This window comes from Cotesia glomerata, linkage group LG3, assembly GCF_020080835.1.
Source record: "Cotesia glomerata isolate CgM1 linkage group LG3, MPM_Cglom_v2.3, whole genome shotgun sequence".
NCBI lineage: Eukaryota > Metazoa > Arthropoda > Insecta > Hymenoptera > Braconidae > Cotesia > Cotesia glomerata.
The window spans coordinates 1,712,890-1,735,500 of NC_058160.1; the positions used below are offsets into that span (position 1 = coordinate 1,712,890).

The window sequence follows — 22,611 nt, forward strand, 5'->3', positions numbered from 1 at the left end:
CTCCCTCTACGCTATCCAAGGTAAACTGACTTATATCCTTTAACATTTACATAAACTCGGAGTCTAGCACTGTGCACGGCCATCACTCACACTAATTGAGAAACATTCAAATTCAACTATTGTAAAATTTGCTATAGTTATATTGGAAAGATACAGAGGCAGCACTGGAAATTTTCATTTCTTACTTTTTACAATAGTAATATCGTATTTTTTCTTCTAAAATATTTGACAATTAATAGTAATAAAACTATAGTCCAGCTTTACAATATTTGTATCGTAAATGTTCCCAGAAATTTTTTCCCCTGTAGGTATGGAATTACCGGGAAGTTGCAGGGATGGCCTTCAGGGTCAACCGTTTTTATAATTTTTTTTTTTTCAAATTAATAGTCTTGGTTTAAATCAACTATTTTTAACTTCCCGATAAGAAAAAAAAAATTTTTTTTAAATCGCACTGGCTCATAAAAATACACTTTTTAACCGGGAGATTTTTTAAAACAATGTGATTAATTAATGAAATAATTATTAAAGAAAGAAAAATGTCCTTGAATAATCGACAGTTAATTAAGTGTTTAATGATATACGTCAATTAAAAATTTTGTGACCTCATTAATTACAAAAACTAAATTAAATATTGAGTGAATTAAATGTCCGGCTGTACTGCAGTCTAAATTTAACTTTTATTATGTACTTGTAATTATATTAGTGGAAGAATTACATAAAATATGTAATAGAATTTTATTACTATTAAATAAAAATAAAAAATTAGTTTTTAAATCTTCTATTCAAGGGAAAAAATCAGTCAAAATTTATAATAACATTTATTACAATTAAAAAATCTATTTCAAAATTAGCAATTAGGAAATTGTAATTTTTATTGGGTGTTAAATATGGATCAAATTATCCGTCTAGGACTAAAGATAATTAACAAAACATATTTTCTTCTAAAATTAGTTTTATGATTTTAAAAAAACCAGAGCGCCTGGGGCACAACGGGGTCCAGCTACAAAATAACAAACTAATGGGACAAGTAATTATTTCTAGTATCTAAGTATCAACGCATATTGCTTACTTTTGTATGTATGTACATCAGACAAGTAATTTATAAAAAATAATATAATTATGTTTGTAAAAAATTTTCAAAAATTCTATTTTTAATGCATTAAAATTTTTTTTAATATTCTATTTTTTTTCATTTTCCATTTTGAATTTGAAAAAAAATATTTTATGGAGAATTATTGAGCATCAAAAAACGTGCAAAAAAATTGTCAATAATAGTAAAAATAAAAAAAAAAAACAAAAAGATTTGATTGTCGTCGGAAAATATTTAAAAACAAAACAACTATAATTGTTATCACAATTGCGGAATAATAAATATACTCGTAAAAAGTAATAAAGCAGATAAATGCGAAAAAATTTTTCCTTGTTTTTTTCTTGTAATAAATACTCAGAAAAATTACGCTAAATTCCGCATGTTACGGGTAGATGTCGCTCCTATCGGGTTTCTCGCAAGTTAAGCTGTGCGTCGAGGTTAATTTATTATTTTTAGTTTTTTTATCAGTTACAGTCATACTTAATTATCAATTACAGTCATACTTATTTTAAATTTAAGGAGATCCAAGTACCCTAGTGTAAAGAATATCTATAAAAAAAAAATACGTAGAAATACTTTTGTTATCTTAAAATTAATTTTTTAATTAATTAATAACATTTTTGAGGAAATTTCCGAAAAATTTGCTCATTAAATAATTATTAACATTTAATTGACTAATAAAAAATATAGCACTCTGAATTACCGGTATACACTTGACAACACCGCAAGAGTTCCCTAACCTTAAAATTTATTTTTTGCCCTCCGGGCGGAAAGTGGCAACTTTCGTCCCGCTGCGCTAAACAAAGTTGCCGCTTTCCGCCTTCGTCGAGCAAAAAAATAGTATACACTCCACGGGAAGTAAATAAGAAAGCCTCAGATCACATGTTTGTCAACCTCGGCTTCGCCTCGGCCGACAATTACATGTGATCTGAGACATTTCTTACTTTACTTCCCTAGGTGTGTAATATACTATTATGCTTACTGTCTAACTAAAATGACTGAGATCTTCTAGCGTTTAAAAAACCACGGTTACTTATGCGCCGGGTAACTGCGCAAGCGGTGTTGCCAAGTCAAATACAAGACTTTAAAGAACGCAAGTTCCGAGTGATTCTTCATAAAAAATATTAAATATCTCCGTAATACGTTCGGAAAGCTACTTTTTTAATGTTTTAATCGAAAGCTTATTATTTTTTCAATCAAATTCAATGAAAATAAAATTTTTTTTTAATCGTTAATTGCATTAAATTCTTAACCAAATACACGGCTGGTAGAATCTCCATTTACCTACATGTAAAAATTACAATTTTCAAGCCTAATTATTTGATTAAATATCCCGGAAACCTACTGTTTTTTAATTTTTTTATTAATTGTTAGGCTACGTAGATTGAATATACAAATTTTTAGGAAGTTTTAAAAATTTGACTACTTCGCGTGGATCTCCTTAAAGACTGATTGTTTAATTTAATGAGTAACCTCAAAGAAATTAAAAAATTGTTCTACTTCTGATGCAGAAAATGTTTTAAAAAAATGTAAATTTTTCAAAATTTTAAATAAATGCTTAAATCATAATAATTTTTTTCTACCTTTCAAGAAAAATTCTACAAATCAATTCATAAAAAATTTCATTTAAAAAAATGACTAATAATTTGACGAAGAATGAAAAAAATAATTTGAATAAATTGTTTTTTAATTTTTTATAGTAAAAAATGGAGCCCTACATCTCAACAATTATTATTTAAAAAATAAAGCATCAATAGAGTAAGAGTAAAGTGATCTTCACATAAAAATATTTTTGCTTATTAATAATTATCCCAGCGGAACAGAATCTTCGGAATGAAAGTCGATATCTTGGAGGATTTATTGCGTATGTAATACATACAGATAGTTGCGTTTAAAATTCCCGGAAAGCCTACAAACTAATTATTGTAAATAAATATCACTAGTTAATTAATCCGTATATGTACACAGAAAGAATGGTTCACTTGAACCAAGAAAATATTTTTCTTGCTAATTATTTTCTTGGGCGAAAAAAAAATTTTTTTTGACACAAGAAATTTCACTTATCCCAACAAAATTAATTCTCTTGCTTCAAGAAATACGTATCTTGATCCAAGACAATTTATTTGAATCAAGAAAATTTTCTTGTTTTGAGAAAATTTTTCTCTTGCTCCAAAAAATTAAGTTCTTGGCAGAAGTAAATTTTCTTGTCTTGAGAAAATTTTTCTCTTGCTCCAAAAAATTAAATATCTCGATAATAAATTTTCATTAATATTTTTATTGACAAACATGTCAAATGGGAAGATCAAATAATACTGAACCATTTTCTTTCATTTAATATGTATAATTGCACGCTAAAATAATATAAAATGGGTATCAAATATTCAAGAGAAAAATGTTCTTAAGGTGAGAAAATTTTTTTCTCAGCTGAAGTAGGTGGCGCTGCTTCCCTAAAGTATCTAAAAATTTTGATCAAATACAAAAATTTACTGTATCAAGTATTTATGATAATTGGAATTAAGAAAAAATGACTTCTACCAAGAATAGAATTTCTCGAAAAATTTTTACTTCGGCCAAGACAACTTCGGTCTTCCTTCGAGCACCCGAAAATTTACTTGAGCCAAGAATTTTATTCTCCAGTCAAGAAATCTTTTTTTCTGTGTATAAAACTTATTATAACACACTATTTTTATATACATATATATTTATATCATAAAAAATAACAATTAGACCCTCGGGCTGATGTCAGATAAAAATTATTCGGATAATGAATGTACTCACAATAAATATCAATAACAAAATTTTTTAAGGTTCCAAGACAAAAAACTTGAATTGCCTTATCGACGGATAAACCGACAATTAAAAATTGATAAGATCACTGATAAGTTATCAATCCTCGCGGGTGACTTTTTAAAAATTTGATTGCGCGTATGCAGCTCAAAAATTTTGGAAATTTCAACCCATTACAGGTTTTAATGTTGTCTTTGGGATTATTAAAAAACGTTTTGTTCTTTAGTTCAGATAACATCGTATATGTATAATTTAAGTAAATGAAATATGCGTTTCATTCTATTTGTCATTTCTTGTAACTTAAGCGTGATAATGGTCAATAACTTAACACATCTTCAGTGGAATTAGTCTTGAGCTTTTAACATTCCATTATAAACTCATTTAGAGAATAAATTTAGTGTTTGTTTTAGGGCCTGTAATTTTTCGACGATTTTGTTAGATTTATTTTTAAAATTTCCTTAAAAGTTGTAAAAAGCACATGTTTTTAAAAAAATTGTATCAATGAAAAATACTAAACAATGTTGAGCTTTAAATTATTACAAGAAAATATTTTTTTGTTATTAATTTAAAAATGTTTTTTTCGTTAAAGCATTTATTTTATATTTTTCATGAAGGCTCAATCATTGTGAATAATTACCAAAAAAATTAAATAATTTAATACTTTTAAATTAATTGTTAAAATTTTCAAATTTTTAATAATTTTGGAAATATTAAAATTTTTATTAGTACTCTTAAAAAATTCAATTTTTTAAAAACTATTATTTACTTTTCACCAAAATTAATTTTAAACACAAATAAATCATTGAAAAAATTTATAATAACATTTTTGACTTGCTTAAATTTTCTCACAAAATAATTTTATTTAATTCTGTATATTTTTATCAACTTTTAGAAACGTGCTTTACGGATCCACGAAAACATCAAAATTTCCTTAAAAAAACACTGCTTATTTTCTATGTTCAATTAAAAATCAATTACAATCCTTATCAAAAAAAAAAAAAAATTCAAAAATGTGACCAAAAATACCACCGATTTCTATGACTATTTTCTTATTTTTTAAACAGTAAAAAATTTTGTGTTATATTAACATAAATATTATGCAAAAATAACCCAAAAGTATGTTAAAAAAATTGCATGAAAAATTTGACAAAATGTTAAAATACACTGATAGAAGAATTTATTTTTATTAAAAAATATTTGTTAATAGTTAACAAATCATTTATTAGAGACCACTTTTTAGTATTAAACAAATATTTCTTAGTATTTAAAATGATTGATTTGTATTTAATAAATCTGATATTCATTTATTAAATATTAATAAATCTCTTTAAATACTACACAGAAAAAAAAATGTTCTTGAATCTATATATTTTTGAAGAGCTCAATATTCTTGGTTTGAGTAGAAAAATTCTTGATTTAAGGAAATTTTACTTAATTCAAGACAATTACCCTCTTCAAAAGTATATTCATGGTCCAAGAATTTTTCTCTTTAATCAAGTTAATTTTTTTTTCTTATAAGAAATATTTATTAAGGACTAAAAAGTGGTCTAATAAATGATTTGTTAAATATTAACAAATATTTTTAACTATAAACAAATTCTTCTATCAGTGATAACACAAAAAAAAATTTAACACAATTATACAAAATTTTTTACTAACTAAAAATCGAACTAAAAATTTTTTTCATAAATAGACACTACCAAATATCACAAATAATAAATAAATAAATTTCACTCCCAATAAAGGTCCAAAAAATCAAAACCACTGAAAAATTAACTCACGCTTGGTCCACTTTCCTAGACATAAATGAAAAAAAAAAAAAAAAAAATGAGGAGTTGAGTTTCAAAAAGGTATCTTTTGATTTTTGATTAATCGAGACAAAAAATTGGTTATTTTCAATTATAAATATTTTTATAGGACTTTTTAAATTTAGTTATAAAGTGCTATCGGATGTGAAGCTACAATTCGATTTTCAGAAAGAAATCTTTATAATTTTCAAAGTAAATATTTAAAAGTTCAAAAAACTGCTTTTGTAAAATATTAAAAGACACCCTTTTAAAAATCAGCTCCTAAAATAATAAAAAGCAAAAACTTACCTCGAAAGAGGTCCAGAAGGCGAATGAGAACTCGACTGATCATGATCAGCATGATGATGACCCGAGCCACCGTGATTATAAATAGAAACCATGTACAAGTCCTGAACACGTTCGGGATCCTGAAGGGACTGATGGACCCCGGGCGGCTGCATGGAGGTCAAGTGTGTGAAATTCTGAAGACGACCATGATCATTTGGACTGTAGCCGTCGTCTTGGGAGCTGACATGCGCAGAAGAGGGCCGGTGCTGGGGTGAGAGAGGTTGCTCGTCTCTGGGACTGCGACTGGAGCCTGGAGAGCTGCCGGTCCTGACGTTGCTGGGTGAGACTCCGCCGCTGGAGCCGCGGATGTGGGAGAGGTACGCGTCCTCCGGGAGGACGTCATCCAGGTGCTGACCTGCAGCCACGTCGACGGACCCAGGAGCCGATCCGGGGCTGGTTAACCCCTGGAACATTCCTCCCAGGCTGAAGTCACCCCTGACGCCTCTCATCGCCGCGGCTATCCCGCTGAACCGGTCGGTGGTGTCTTGGAGCTGGTGGTGGTGGTGGAGGTGGTGGTGCCCGTCCTCCAGGTGCCGGGTCAGCGTGGACTCGTTCAAACTTTGGTGGTGATGGTGCTCTGCTGACTGAGAGACCGAATCGCCGTACCGATGCATCGTCGAGTGAGGCATCTGACTAACTCGGTTACTTCCCTCTGTTGCCAGCGAGACCTCGGACGGACGTCTATCCCCTCCTTCGGGAATCACCCCTCCGCCGCCGCCGACTACGGCTAGCTCATGCCCGTAGTGTGAGTTCTGGGCAAATGAATTTCTCGGCTCCTGATGGCTCGAGTACGGAGATCCTGGCTCCAAATAATCCCTGGTAATTATAAAGGTTTGTTAATCTTATTAATAAATACTATTTATAAGGGTCACTGGGTAATATTGTTTGAAAGGGAAGGGTACTCATTTTAACAATCGGGAAAGATAATTTTTTTTTTTTTTTGACACTTGTACAAAAGACTTAGCTGTTAAAAATTGTAGGGAAGAAAGTGTGAAAAGTATATATAGCTTAGTGAACTCTAGTATTAATAACTTTGTTAATTATTTAAGAATAAACGCAATGACAGATTAAAGAGATTTGTAAATGAGATTTTTTTGATAAATATTTTTATGATTTATGTTAATTGATCTTTGAATATTTGGGAATTTTTTTTTTTTTTAAATACAGACAAAAATTACTCCGGAGTGACAAGTCATTTTTTTAGCTCAATTTTATTTCAGAATTTTTTAATATAATTTTTTTGAGTCAAGAAAATTTGCTCTTCTATTTTTTACGCAAATGAAAAAATATTATTTTTATAAATATTTTTTTGAGCTAGGAAAATTTTTTATTTATTAAAAAAATGATTTTTTATGTGTATTAGGGTAAAACATAAGTTCTTAGTCTTATAAAAAAATAAACGAGTTAAAAAATAATAATTTTGACGAGTTTGATCATTTTAAATCAAGTAGAAAAATTTTTAAAATATTAAAAAATGGCTCTAGAAATTCAGAAAAAATTTTTTATCTAAAATAATTTTCAAGTTAAAAAAAATGTATTGAATTTTTTAATAATTTTTCGGACTTAGTAGACTGGAAAAAAAAATTAACTTGATTCAAGAGAAAAATTCTTGAACCAAGAATATAATTTTGAAGAGGGTAATTGTCTTAAATCAAGAAAAATTTTTGAATCAAGTGAAATTTCCTTAAATTAAGAATTTTTTTACTCGAATCAAGAATATTAAGTTCTTCAAAATTATATACTTAATTAAAGAACATTTTTTTTTCTGTGTATATTATTTAGAATTAAAGGTGACTTAATTTATTGATTCTATGATAAAAAAATTAATTAATCATCAAAATCATATGTATATATTTTTATGCCAATAATTATACCAAAATCTGAATTATTTTAATTTTGTTAATCTTAAAATTTTCTCTTTTCTTCATTGAACAATTTTAATAAAATATTTTTTAATTATATATAATTTCTATAGAATTAGAAATTTTCAGTAAAAATTATGATTATCACGAGACAGTGCGCAACTCCTGATAGATTGAAATCTCCAAAAAAATTAATTTATTTTACAATAGACCCGGAAGAATTTAGAGTAAAGTAATCGATAAAATTTAACAGAAAAGATTTTAAAGGTAATTTTCATTAAAAATTTCTTATTTTATTTACTTAAAAATAAAAACATAAATATTATATTTTATTCTTTTTAAAGTGAAGAAAAAAAATGATTCCCAAATTTAAAACTGAAGCTGGTCAAAAATTTTCAACCTTTCAAATTAAAAAAAATAAAATTGTCTATTTTAGTTTCTGAAGACTATTGAAAGCAAGTATTGCACCGATCCCTGACCTATTAGTGCTGAAATGAATAATACTTAAGCCGTAAATATTTACCTGGGAATAATAATATGCGGAGACTGATAACCCAGCGTGTGATGGATTGTGTACGAGTTGTCCTTTGTTGTCAGGACAAAAGACACTGGCTCGTTGGCCTCAACCAAGACGCCATTTTCGATTTCCGGTCGGACCGCCTCCAGTACGCCCACGGTATCCCCGCCATCTGGGTAAGTCAGCTCTTGTTTCAGCTGGTGCTGGTGATCCGGCAAATCATGATCATGATCATGATCGTCATTTTGATCATGCTCCTGATTGACGTGCTCCAGTAGCTGGCCATTATGCTCCGGTAGGTCACGCAGGTCCTGGTCCTCCGATAGGTCATGGTCATGCTGATCGTGTCTCTCCTGGTCAGTCAAGCAAACTGCGTCAACTATTTTCAGCAATGCTGGGTCAGCTATCAGATTTTCCGTATCGTTTAGGCTTTTTGACTCTTCTTCTGTTATTTCTGCGTACTCTGATAGTTTTGCTGCGGAAAATAAAATTTTTATTGATACTATATAATTTAAATTAATGTTTAAAAAAATATTTTACTGAAAAAAAAGATCTTGACTTTAGAAGAAATTTTTTTGGTTCATTTTTTTTTTTCCAAAAAAATTATTTAAAATGATTATTTTATTGGTTTAAAAATTTTTTTTTGTATAGAAAATTTTATATTAAAATTCTATATGAAAGATTTTTGTAAAAATTTTTTATTAAAAATATTTTTATTTAAAAAATTATATATTTTTTTTAATGTAATTTATAATACTGAAAATAATTATAATAATTAAAAAATTATGATTATTGATTTTTAATTGTAGAAAATAATTTCTCAAAATATTATAAATAATTAAAAATACTTTTTACTGAAGAAAAAGATCTTTACTTTAAAAAAAATTTTTTCGGTTCATTTATTTTTATTTTTTCCAAAAAAATTACCAAAATCATCATTTTATTGGTTAAAAAAATTTTTTTTTTGTATAGAAAATTTTTTATTAAAGATTTTTGTAAAAATTTTTTATTAAAAATATTTTTATTTAAAAAATTTAATTTATAATACTGAAAATAATTACAATTATTAAAAAATTGTGATTGATTTTTAATTGTAGAAAATAATTTCTCAAAATATTAAGTAGTTAAAATTAATATTATCTCTGATTAATAATAAATTTTCTTGAAAACCTTTTATTAGATAAATAAAACTATAATTCACTGAAATAATTTTTTAAACGTCTCAGTTCACATTTAAATGTTTCTTCACTTGGAAGATTTAAGTCCACAAAAAAATTAAATATTTGACACGTATTGAGTGAGCCCGAAAAAAAATATTATCTCTGACATTTTTTTTTATTTTTATAAAATACTCTCTTTTCATCGGGAACTATAACAAACACACACACGTTTAAACATACAAACAAATATAATATATATGTATGAGCTATGCTAGTGAAAGAGATAACAGTCACATTCATACCGTAACGGTTAGCAACAGTCTTTTTTATTTTTAAAAATATGTAAAATTTTACGTAATATGATAAAATTGCCTAGTTTATGCTTTTGCGATAAATATCAAATGAATCAGCGAATCTCTATATGGATCGCTCTCGATCTTGATAATAATCATTAGTACAGTAGTTATCAAAGTTCTTTTGCTTCATCAATCATCACTATTGCATCATAATTGTCAATTTATTTTAAAGAGTAATAATTTATTAAAAGATAAAAAAAGTTCATTAATTTTGCTCGAAAATTTTCTAAAAAAATTTTTAAAGTTTGAAATAATAAAAAGAAATTTAATTTCAATATAAAAAAATTGATTAAATTGTAAATATTTTTTAAAAGTAAAATTATTACAGAAAATCTTTAACTAAAAAATTTGATTATTTTTAATTAAGCAAAAAATTTCTCATATCAAGAAAATTTTTTTAGTTTAACCCTTTGAGAGACAAACTGGGTAAAAAATACTCGCCCCAAAAATTTTTCAATGGAATTTTATAAGCTTTATTCATGTTAAATTTTATTTTGATAATTTTAAATTATATCTATCTTATGCAAAATTATTCGAGCTTTAATTTAAAAACAAAAAAAAAATTCCTTTGCTTTCTATTGCTATTTTTTTTACCCTCATTGCTGTTAAATGAATACCGTTTAGAAGTTTGCGTGCCTATAAACAATCAAACTCCATACTTTAAATCTGCGGAACACACAATTATAGATCAAAAACATCAATAAAAAAATTTTCAAGTCAATACAATTTTATAAAAACGAATACGAATGTATGAAAAAAATAAAAATGAGTGTAACTCTTGAAGCGAACAAAGGTCAAACCTTATCGTCGCTGAGCTGTACAAAAACAGTCTCTGTCATCCTCCATGCTCAAGATGAACATCAACGTTCAAAGTATTATTATTATATTTGTGATTATGAGTAAAATATATATATATTTAACATGTATGTACTATAGAATATGATACAGCCAATGATGGTGCTGATTTTGAAAGATTCAATGAATCCTCTATCTTATATTATAACTTACAACGTCACTAAAAATGTGAATTAAACTTTTACGAGCGTAAAAGTTCAATGACTATTTAGAAGTACTATGATATGTATATACACAGAAAAAAAAATTGAATTGAATCAAGAAAAAAATTCTTGAATCAAGTAAAATTTACTTAAAGTAGTTGTCATGGTACAATACTGACAAAAAATTAGAGATTACACTGATAAAAATTGACTTGACTCAAGAGTCAAACTCTTGAACCAAGAATTCCATTTTGAAGAAAATGATTTTCTTGAGTCAAGAGAATAAATTCCTGACTCAAGAAAATTTTCTTAGACCAAGAATAATTTCTTAGCTCAAGAATTTATTCTCTTGACTCAAGAAAATCATTTTCTTCAAAATGGTATTCTTGGTTCAAGAGTTTGGGTCTTGAGTCAAGTCAATTTTTTTTTATCAGTGTATACGCGACGCAAAAGTATATGAACTTAAAGCTAAGTAATCCATAATTTTTACGCAAGACTGTACCGGTGGAAACGCAATCCATACAATTGTTTCTGTCCGATTCCGTAGATATATACTTTTTTTCATAAATTGTTGAACTTTAATCCGTTATTTATAAATAATTAGACGGTCAAAAATTTTAAAAATTTTTTTTAAACTCATAACAAATACATTAAAAGACTGTCAGTTTTTGGAAAGTTTCTGACACACGGAGAAAAAAGTATTGCTATTTTCACGATACAGTATAGTGATGATCACGATCCTCGTATGACTATACTTTAGATGTGCATATGCCCGATCTAGTGGATCGTGATTATCACATGGATTAGGATATCGAGTGTCTATATTGCTATGGTTTATAGATGATTGAGTTGTCTTTAATTAAATGTTAATTATATTTTATTGCAGATTATTGTTTTTTTTAGTTTTTTGGTATATTATTGTTATTAACATAAATAAAAATTCCTATTGTAGCTTGATTAGTTTAAAATTTTTGTGTAGATCATGACAGTCAAGAATTGAGTTAGGTTTAAAAATTTTTAAATAATGACTTACAGCAGTTGGACTTTATCTTATATAACTTTTTTTTTTTTATTTTTACAAATATTATTAGCCTAGAAATTTGTATTATCGAAATATTCATTTAAAAGAGGCAAATATTTTTGTCATAAGAAAAAAATTTTTTAATGGAATTTTTACTCCTTTATTACTGAACGTACTCCATACAATTATATTTTTTTGTATAAAATAGTATGGGATCAAATTATTTATGCTAAAAAAGACTTTTATGAAAACAAGAATTTTATTTAATTAATACAATATATAATGTACATTGTTTCTTCTTATCAACGCAGTAGAATTATATACAATAACCACGGACTCGACATTAACACAGTTAACATAGAAAGATTTATTTCTTTACTATAGCCTTCAAAAATCGACACAAGTTTTTCAAAATTCCACTCGAGTAATTTATCAACAACCCAATCATCCATATCGCTGTTGATATTAATTAACTAATTTATGTAATTATCACTATTTCATCACCAAAATTGTAAACAAATCTACTCGTAAGAGTTTCAGACTTGGTTATGCGTGGCGGCGCTGAAGGCGTCGTGGATCGTGATAATCACGATCCGTTTCGCCGTAAGGTAAAGTACCCAGTAGTTGAACAGATTTCAAAGTAAAACATATTTGACTCTACTTTTAATATATAAAGATGTAATTATTAGTTAAAATTAGTGATTTTCATGAAAATGTAAACAATTTTAAATTGATTGAAGCGCAAAATAACAAAGATAATTGGTTATTTATATTTTGACAACGTTTTTAAAAAAGACTATGAAAGGAGTAGTAGTTGAACAATCAATTCTGACAAGCCGCAGTAGTTGAACACTCCGGGAGCAGTAGTTGAACTAATAAAATATGTGGCAATAGGCGCACCAAAAATTTTCAACGTTTTATTGAAATATCAAAAGAAATATAAAATATTATTGAATAATATTAAATATAATACTGTGAATATTTAATATGTTCATTTAAAAATGATAAATATTTTTATTTAATTTTTTAATTACATTTTTTATGAATGACAAAGCAAATTTTCAATCATAAATCAAAAAAACTCCATTCAAAACGTTCAATAATTTTTAATTACACTAATTTTTAGTCATAAAACTTATTTAAATTGCAGTAATTAATACAAATCACAATTCTGTTCACTAGTCTATAAACCTATTAGAGGTTATAGTGCTGCTAAATTTATACGGCCTCAGCCTGTTCAAGTTCTGGGTACCACTTTAAAAATTTGGAGGTATAGTTGAACGCTAAAATTTAATATAAAAATTATAGTTTATGTCTTTGCAAAAAATATATGTTATTCAGAAAAGACTGTTTCATTAGATGGTACAATTTTTTTTACTTAAAATGATGATATACCGTTTTTTTGACTGATTGTTCGGTTTACGATTTAATACCTTTTTCATGAAAAAAATAGCATCTATCGACGATTCTCGACATGTCAACTTTCAAGTTAATAAAAATATAATTGTTTTGATTTATAATTGAAAAAACTTACAGAAATCAATTACTGTATCATTTAATAATTATAATATGCGCATATTACTCATAATAAATTTACGGATTTTGTATTATAACAATTCGAAAAGTCTGTTCAAGTACTGGTCCCATTTTTACAAGTGTTCAAGTACTGGGTACTTTACCTTAGTAAGGAAACGTTTCTTTATGATCGCAATACGTTTTGACATATTCACTATACCATGGAAAGTTCATATAATAATCCGAAGTATAGAGTATATCAGGCTATAATATCGTGAAAATGATGATACTGTTTTGAGCTAATCACAATACTACGTTCACGATCCACTGGATCACTATAATAGCAATACTTTTTTTTCCGTGCAGTTTTTTTTTATAACTAAGAAACTGGTACAGAACTGCAGAGAGCGTACACGGAAAAAAAATCCTATGAAAAATTACAATGGTAACATCGTAATCTAGGACTAGACTTTCAGTATGTTGATTTTTACGATGCTCTGCCGTCTACAGAATATGAATTATTGAAAATTACGATGTTATTAAGTAAATTTTTTTTCCGTAAGAGCAAGTGAATAAGGACGCATACTATATGTTTTAATAAAAGAGAGACAGAGTCCAGTAGTTTGCAACGCCACCACCGAAAGATGACCAACTACTGTATGTAAGGTCTTATTATGTGACTGAACAGAAAGTTTAGATACTCCCTCAGATAAAGTAAGGGGATAAACCTAAGATTAGAGGCGGAGAGGACACCGGGTTCGATTCCTCCTCGGTGATATAGAATTATTTTTTCGGTGACCTAAACTTCTTTTTAATTTTGAGTAATAGAAATTTACGATGTTACATCGTATAAATTATGATGTTTGAGTTCTGGTCCGGCGCTATAATGTCCTATACTAAAAGTTACGGTGTTTTCATCGTAATTTTTCGTACAATTTTCTTTCCGTGTATGCAATCAATGTTAAATATCCAATTTTTTATTGAATTCATCTCGGGATATAGATGGTCAATCGACTTAAAATTTTAAGGGTAATTGTATCATCATGTCGTTAATAAGTATACAAAAATTTAGAATTTTCTGACGGTATGCCGTAATCACGACAACTACCTTAAGCCAAGAAAAATTTCTTACACAGAAAAAAGAAAACTCGAAAAATTACAGTATACACTGAAAAGAAAAGTTTTTTTCTACCAAGGAAATATTTCTTTATGGATAAAAAAATGGTATTCTTATGATTAAAATACAAAAGTTTTTTAATTATAAGAAAATACAGTTTTCTCACTGTCAAAAAACTAGCCTTATAATAAAACGTGGTATTTTAAAGGTTAAAAATACCAGTTTTTTAAATCAAGAAATCTCGCGTAAAAAATTTAGTATTCTAGGTGGAAAAAAAATTTTTTTTCAGTGCATAATGCAACTTAGCGCTTCGTGATGAAAACTGGAAAAATTACAGTTTCAGATTATAATTATTACAGATTTTATAAGAATCACATTGTAGAATGTAATATTTACATTGAAAGCTCTGAAAATTAAATTCAAAAATTAAATTTAGAAAAATGTTATTTCAAACTGTAATTTTTCTAGTTTTGATTACGACGGGACCGATTTTACATTTCATACTGTAATTATTCCTTTTTTTTTTCCGTGTAGTATAAAAATTTTTTTACTCAAATAAGAAGATGAAGTTCTTCAAAAATATTTACTTGATTTAAGTAAACTTTAATAAATATTTTCTGTGTAGAAAAACACTTCCTGTAAGTAATAATTTAAAAAAATTAGGTACTAAAAGCACATACATAAAATAATAAAACTCTTGACACTCAGGTGAACAAGGTGATGGTTGTGTGTATGAATTGTCTACAAATGCCGGGTGCTAGACTTTTTAAAATACACATAACAGTTACTAATACTGCAGATAACGCACCAGATGTTTCCCTTCATACTTAATAGTAGTAGTCTATGTCTTACATGTATGCATAATATAACATAAATATTCTTATGTGATATAATGTCTGAACTGTACAAGCTAAGTATGTAAATTGCACACCACCTAGCGCTGAGCATCCGGGTGTGCAATTAAATGAAATTAAATGCAACGCTCACGGTATCCAAACTCAAACTTACAATAAAATTTTCTTAACTGGTATTTAGTGGATGGTTGTTTTATCTTAGTGAGATAGCGAAATAACTGTTGCAAGAGTGTATGTAGAAGCAATTGTTATTGTTTTGTAGATATATTGTGTGTGAATGTGGATATACGTATGAATGTGAGTCGGTTACTATCATTATTAAAGATTGTAAATTATCACAAGGACGTTTGGGTAAAAAAGATTAGGATATCCTAGGCCATATATATCCGATATGACATAACACCAAATCAGCATGCGTAAGTTTGCTATCGTTACTATATACTACGTATGTACTATAATCAGAAGTGTATCGTGTATTGCTATGATAGCTTCTTGAGTAGAAAATAGAGATAGCGACAATCGGGCAAGTCCATTCATCCCGCATTATAAAGATATGCTTAATCTCTGCATCACCTTATTTATATTACACATTTCATTAACTTCACACTTTTTAGCTTTTAGTAATTATTAATCGCGTCTGTGATGTCATGCACTGGAAATCGCTTTATTTCTCAGAACAGTTGTTATAATTTTGATTAATATTTATTTTTATTTTTTTTTGATTTTGAAGTATTGAAGAATTTTTGTTGATTAAAAGTTTATTCAACTTATCAACAATCCGAAATTTTTTTTATTTATTTATTTCTGGTAAAAGTAAATTCTTAAGAGGTGCAATTGCATTTGTACTGAGAAACAGTACATTGTAATAATAACTATACATAAAATTACTTAAATTAGAATTGCATAATTAATAATACACTGTATCGTAAATTTAGTTGCCAAAAAAAAGATTATAAATTGTAATTATTAGTTATTATTAAATTGCTGCACTTTTTGGTTCTCAACTTTGTTATGAAAATTTTTATACATTCTTTAGACAATTTTGAGAAAAATTATTATCCGACAATTTCAAGAGTTTTTTAAGACGCTCCGTTTTAATATTCCGGAGCTCTGTCGCTGTGAGCTCATCTTAAAATAGTCTTTGAAAATTTATTATCGGATCTACTTCTAAATAAAATTAATAGATTTTTATATTACACAGAAAAAAAGGTTCACTTGAGCCAAGAAAATATTTTTCTTCCTAATTATTTTCTTGAGCGAAAAAAAAATTTTTTTTTTGACAAGAAATTTTACTTATTCCAATAAAATTAATTCTCTTGCTTTAAGAAATACGTATCTTGATCTAAGAAAATTTATTTAAGTCAAGAAAATCTTGTTGTTTTGAGAAAATTCAGCCTCGAAGCTCCAAAAAATTTATAGTTCTTGATAGAAGTAAATTTTCTTGTCTTGAGAAAATTTCTCTCTTGCTCCAAAAAATTAAATATAAAGATAGAAATAAATTTTCATGAATATTTTTATTGATTAACATGTCAAATGGGAAGATCAAATAATATTTCATCATTTTTTTTCATTCAATATGTATAATTGCACGCTAAAATAATATAAAATGGGTATCAAATATTCAAGAAAAAAATTTTCTCAAGGTGAGAAAATTTTTTTCTTAGCTGAAGTAGGTGGCGCTGTTTCCCTAAAGTATCTAAAAATCTTGATCAAATATAAAAATTTATTGTATCAAGTATTTATGATAATTTGAATTAAGAAAAAATTACTTCCACCAAGAATAAAATTTCTCAAAAATTTTCTTGAGCCAAGAATTTTGTTCTCCAGTCAGGAAATTTTTCTTTTTGTGCACTAAACCATAGCAGAGTTTTCTGTTTTTTATTATTTTATTTTAATGAATTTTATTGTGAAAAATCAGGCGTGCACTTTTGGATTTTTCAAACTTATTATTTATATTATTATAGATTAATTTATTTTGTTTTTTTTTAGTTCCAAAAAAAACCAAAAAAAATCTGTATCAATTATTAAAGAAATATCATAAAAACTATAGTATAAAAAATATTATAAAAATTACAGTATTTGTATTTTAAATGATCTTTTATTAATTTTTAAAAAATTTTAATTCTTTCTCGCCAGCATTAATTCATCATAATTAATTTTTAAGCGCTACCGACGCATTAATTAAGAACAAAACTATTATTAAATTAAATATAAATAATCATGACTTAATCGGAGTGCGAAACAATTTATTTTTAAAACTAAAACTGTGGTAATAAATTGTCGGCTTTTGGTTAAACGTATTTAATGCAAAAAACAGACGGAGAAATAAATGAAGAGAAAAGAGGGACATGGTCCAGAGTTCATTATGGATCATTGCTACTGACTCTCATCGTTTTTACATCTTTATTAAATATATTGTAACAATAATAATATATTTATATTTTATTGTCTTAAAACTCGCGATATTGTGACGTTAAATAATTTTTTAACCACATTTTATTTATTAAAAAAATAATTATAATAATATTCATGAATGTAGAGAAAGTTTATGCTCATGACGACACTGAAGAAGAAAGAAGTTTAGATAAGCAAGTTCAAAATTTTAAAAAGTTCATTAAACAATTCTCGGTGACCCGTACTCCCCTCATGTTATTTTTCTCGCGTAATTAATATATTTATTCTTAAAATGTTAGTATAATTATTTTAAATAAAATTTTTCTCGATAAAATATTTTTTACTCAAATTTATTATTCAGTAAAATGTGGAACATTTTTTTTTCGATTGAAAAAAAAAATTTGATTACAATCAGAAACAAGTTGTGAAGAGATAAAAAATTTTCGATTAAAATTTTTGAACAAAAAAATTTTATAAAAAAACTAAGAAGTTAATTTTTAAAAATTCTTCACTTTCAATTTTTTTATAAACATATCTTCAAAATATTATGATGAGTTTTTCTACATCGATAATTTTTTTAAAGTAATCAAATGAATTTTTTTTCTCAACAGAATTTTTTTACGCTATAGTAGAAACATATGTAACAAATAAAAATATTTTGAAATTATACTCTAACTATTCTAAATCCCAAGAGACATATTTATTATTGTTATAGCTAATACGCAGTAAAAGATATTTATTTTTATCGTAAAAACATCAAAACAAGTCCCTTGGGATTTAAAGTATAAGCTCGCACGTGTTAAGGGTTAAAACAAAATTTAAAGAAAATTCATGTGTCTTTCAAGCGCCGTCATCTGCAGATTAGTAAAATTATTTCTACGAAGGTACAAAAGTTCCTAATTTTACACTGATAGAAGGATTTAGTACAGAGTACTAAACAGATTTAGTAACAAAATTCTTATTCATTTATTTGGGAGAAACAAATATTTTGTACTCATCAATATTATTTGTTACAGTTTAATAAATGATTTCTTTATATGAACAAAGTCTTATTGCATGGAAATAAATATTTAGTTCCACCAAATAATATTTAATAACAGGTACTAAATATTTCTTTGACAAGTATTGTCGGTAGATGGCTATGCTTTAATTCCAATGTTTATATGATACATAACCTATTCACTAACTCAGATCACTTTATTCAGCTTGATTTTCGGAGATTTATTAAACCTTTAAAAATACACATACTCTCAATAAATATCTTCTATTTATGTCTTTTCTCAGTGGAATTTAGTTTACATTTTTTAATTTTTCTATTATTGCCCTCACGGTTTTGGAAATGATGCCGTAAAGATTCGGTATTTATACGATATAAATGCTGTATTTTTACCGTAATACTTCAGTTATTTTAGCCAGTTTTTTTGTCGAATTATTACGAAAAAATTACGAAATAAATTCAGAATATTTACGGCAATACAATAGAAAAATGACGGTATATTAACAGCATTTAAACCGTAAATGTACCGCATATTTACTGTATATCTACGGCACTATTGCAGCAAAAAACCGGAAAAGAAGATCCCTACTTTCTATTACCGGCAAAATACCAAAAATAGGCTGCTTTACTACTATTTTTCAATAGCTTAAAATTTTTTTTTTATAATATTATAAATTATTATGAATAATTTTTAAGAGGTTGATAAACTAATTTCTCTGGTATTATTATTATTATCATCATTTTTTTAGTCCAGACCGGGATTCGAACCCGGATCATCTACTTACGCGCCGAAGGCTCTACCAGTTGAGCTGTCAGAGACACTACCCGTATCTATTTACTCAGTCATCTAATAAGACTCACCGCGTAATAAACACAACCGTCCATCTTACGGTAAAAAGCATTATATCTTTAATTATATCAGTATAAACGCGGTAAAATTGCAGTATATCTTTGGTATTTTTACCGTAGAAATACGATTTCATTATTGTAAAATTATAGTAATATTATAGTTAATACATAGATTTTTTACGGTAAAAGTTCTAGAGTTTTACGGTAATTTTATCGTATTATTTCTGAACTTTGCAGCAAAAGTACGGTAGAAATGCTGTATAACTATAGTAAAAAAAACTGGCCAAAATAACCACAGAAATACCGTATTATTTCAGAATTATAACGGTTAATTTATGGTAAACGCATTAATACCGAAAATTTACGGTATTTCAAAAACCGCGAGGGTGATGTGTTAAAATCTTGTTTAATTTTAAATTTTATAAATGTCTCAAACGAAAAAATATAATTTAATGAAATTCTTTTCTTTATAATGCCTTATATTTTTGCTTAAAATTATTTTTATTTATTTTAAGTTAAAAAGTTAGGTTGCACGCTAAAATTAGTTAAAAAATTAATTTCTTTGATACCAATAAACGATTTATTGAGTAGCAATAAATCATTTGTTAAATACTACTAAATATTTATTTGGTGGAACTAAATGGGCTTTAGTAAATGATTTAGTACCTATTACTAAATATTTGGAAATGAACGATTTTTGTTACTAAATCATTTAGTATCTGTTACTAAATCTTATTAAATAGAATGAAGTCCTTCTATCAGTGTTTTTCTAGCTGGATTAAAATTTTATAGTAAATAAATTTTTTTCATACTAATCTGAAGCCATTAATTTTTTACCTAACAGATAAAAATAACCTTAAAAATAAATTTTGTATTATTGGACGCTCCCACAAATCCGGTAGTTTAATTTTATTTTAATAGTTTAGTAAAATTTGTTGAACTATTTAAAAGTCATCTACTGTCTTGGTGAAATTGATGGCTTTTTGAGTAGCAACTGACAATTTCTTCTGTGTCTAATATAACCAGAATATGAAAAGTAATAAACATAAAATAAAAGAAACAGACATTATTATTGTACAAACCAGAGGAAAAAATAGGCAGTAAAAGTTTATGGTTTATACACAGACCAGACACTCAGTCGCTTCTTTCTTGATTTCTCCGTAATCTTCAGACCTTTCTTGTTCTTGTATAGCATGTTTAGAGTCAAGAGGGTTAACCTCTATTTTTTACCGCACAAGAGGGCTAAGTGCATAGCGACATTTTTCTAAAAATATTTCATCATTTATCTATTTTATTACGGGTCAAATTTATGAATTGTAAATTGCACGCCTCAAAAAGCTTGGACTATATTATGATTTATAATTTTTTATTACTTTAAATTAAATGTCTGAGCACTAAAAACAACAAATTTAAATTTGTTTTCGCTTCAAAATACTTTCTAACTATTAGACTAAAAATAAAAACATTTATATTAAAAGCGAGAGTAAAAATATTTAATATTATTTTAGGATAATTATTTTGCTAAAAAAAGTAATTATATCACATCCATAAATATAAACTAATTTTTTTCTTCTTTATTCTAATATTTATTTTTAAACATTGTCGGCATTTTATTAAATATTGATCATAATTACTAAAGGTGTTTTCATGACCGAATTGTATATATATAATGAGTGTTTTTTCATGCCGTCAAGGTCAAATAACTAGTAGATGTTGTTCAAGTCAAGAGATGGATACTTCCATCTTCCCTTATTGGTTGAGAGATATCCTCTCTGTACATAAGTTCGATGGAAATCCATCAAACTTGAATACTAGTAAAGCTGTAAGCTTGTAGTATCCATTCGAGTACTAAAGATGTTAATTAATTGAAAGAAATTATTTTAAATGAGAGTAAAGACAGACTTTCGAAAAAATAAATGGGGTTGGTTGCCAAGCCAGGAATCGAACCTGGATCTCCCTGATAACATGTCAGGAGCTCTACCAGTTAAGCTACCGGGAGATCCAGGAGAAGCTATCAGGGAGATCCAGGTTCGATTGATTCCAAAATTTATAGTTCAGAAAATTATCTCAGGGAAAAAAAAAAAGGTGCAACTCTTGCATTTCATGGAATAATAATCAATGTTTTGGTATAATTCAATTTTTTATATCTTTTAGAAATTTTTCATTTGCAATTATACGAGAATTGATTACCTGCAGAGGACAGAGCATGCTCTGTAGACTCTATTATAGTGACCATAACTGACAAAAAGAAAACTCAATTAGATTACATTACAGAAATTCGGGAGATGTTTCGTTTAGTAGCGGTTGAGCTAGATGATATCGAAGGAAAAGTTTTAAAAGTAAAAAATTATGCTTGTTCGCTAAAAAATTTAAGTTTACAAAGCTAATTTTGACAAAATTTGAAAAATTACATTGTTTTATAATGAATATTTTGACAAAAATATACTGTAAATATTTATTAACCTGTGAGTTAAATCGAATAAAAATATTATGCAGTAACTATGTGTATTAATAATTATTTTTAATAAAATTAAAATTATTTACAGCAAAATCTAAACTCCAAAATTTTCAGCTATCTAGAGTACAATATAATACATTATATTGAAATATAATCTCATTAGATTACAATATAATTTAATTATATTCCATTATATGCGCAAATTATTATATTCAGATTATATTGCAATATAATATTTTTCTACATAGGCTTACTTAACAATAAGACTTTTCTCACGCCCGATTAATTTAAAGGTTAAGAAAAACGAATTTTTGAAGTTAATCTCAGCCTCCGTAGAAAATATATCATTCTTTTTTTTTTTTTTTTTAATTTAAAACAAGAGACAAATTTATTCTGGGCTTAACTTCGTCTCTAAATGCAACGTGAGTTTGGTCTTGGTCTATTAGTTCTTGTGCTATCTACATATGACATATACGTTTACATATTAGTGTTAAGTGTTAA

At 27.1% G+C, this 22,611-nt stretch overlaps 1 protein-coding gene across 3 annotated transcripts in view; it reads right to left on the reverse strand.

Moving 5' to 3' along the window:
* Window positions 1-22,611, reverse strand: part of LOC123260352 (transcriptional regulatory protein GAT1-like) — an 81,280-nt gene that overhangs the window by 32,613 nt on the left and 26,056 nt on the right. For all 3 annotated transcript variants that reach the window (XM_044721394.1, XM_044721393.1, XM_044721395.1), the window contains exons 2-3: window positions 8,398-8,866; window positions 5,974-6,828 (exon numbers count right to left, since the gene is read on the reverse strand). In XM_044721394.1, coding sequence (XP_044577329.1) covers window positions 5,974-6,828; window positions 8,398-8,866 — 1,324 coding nt within the window. The remainder of the gene's footprint in view (window positions 1-5,973; window positions 6,829-8,397; window positions 8,867-22,611) is intronic.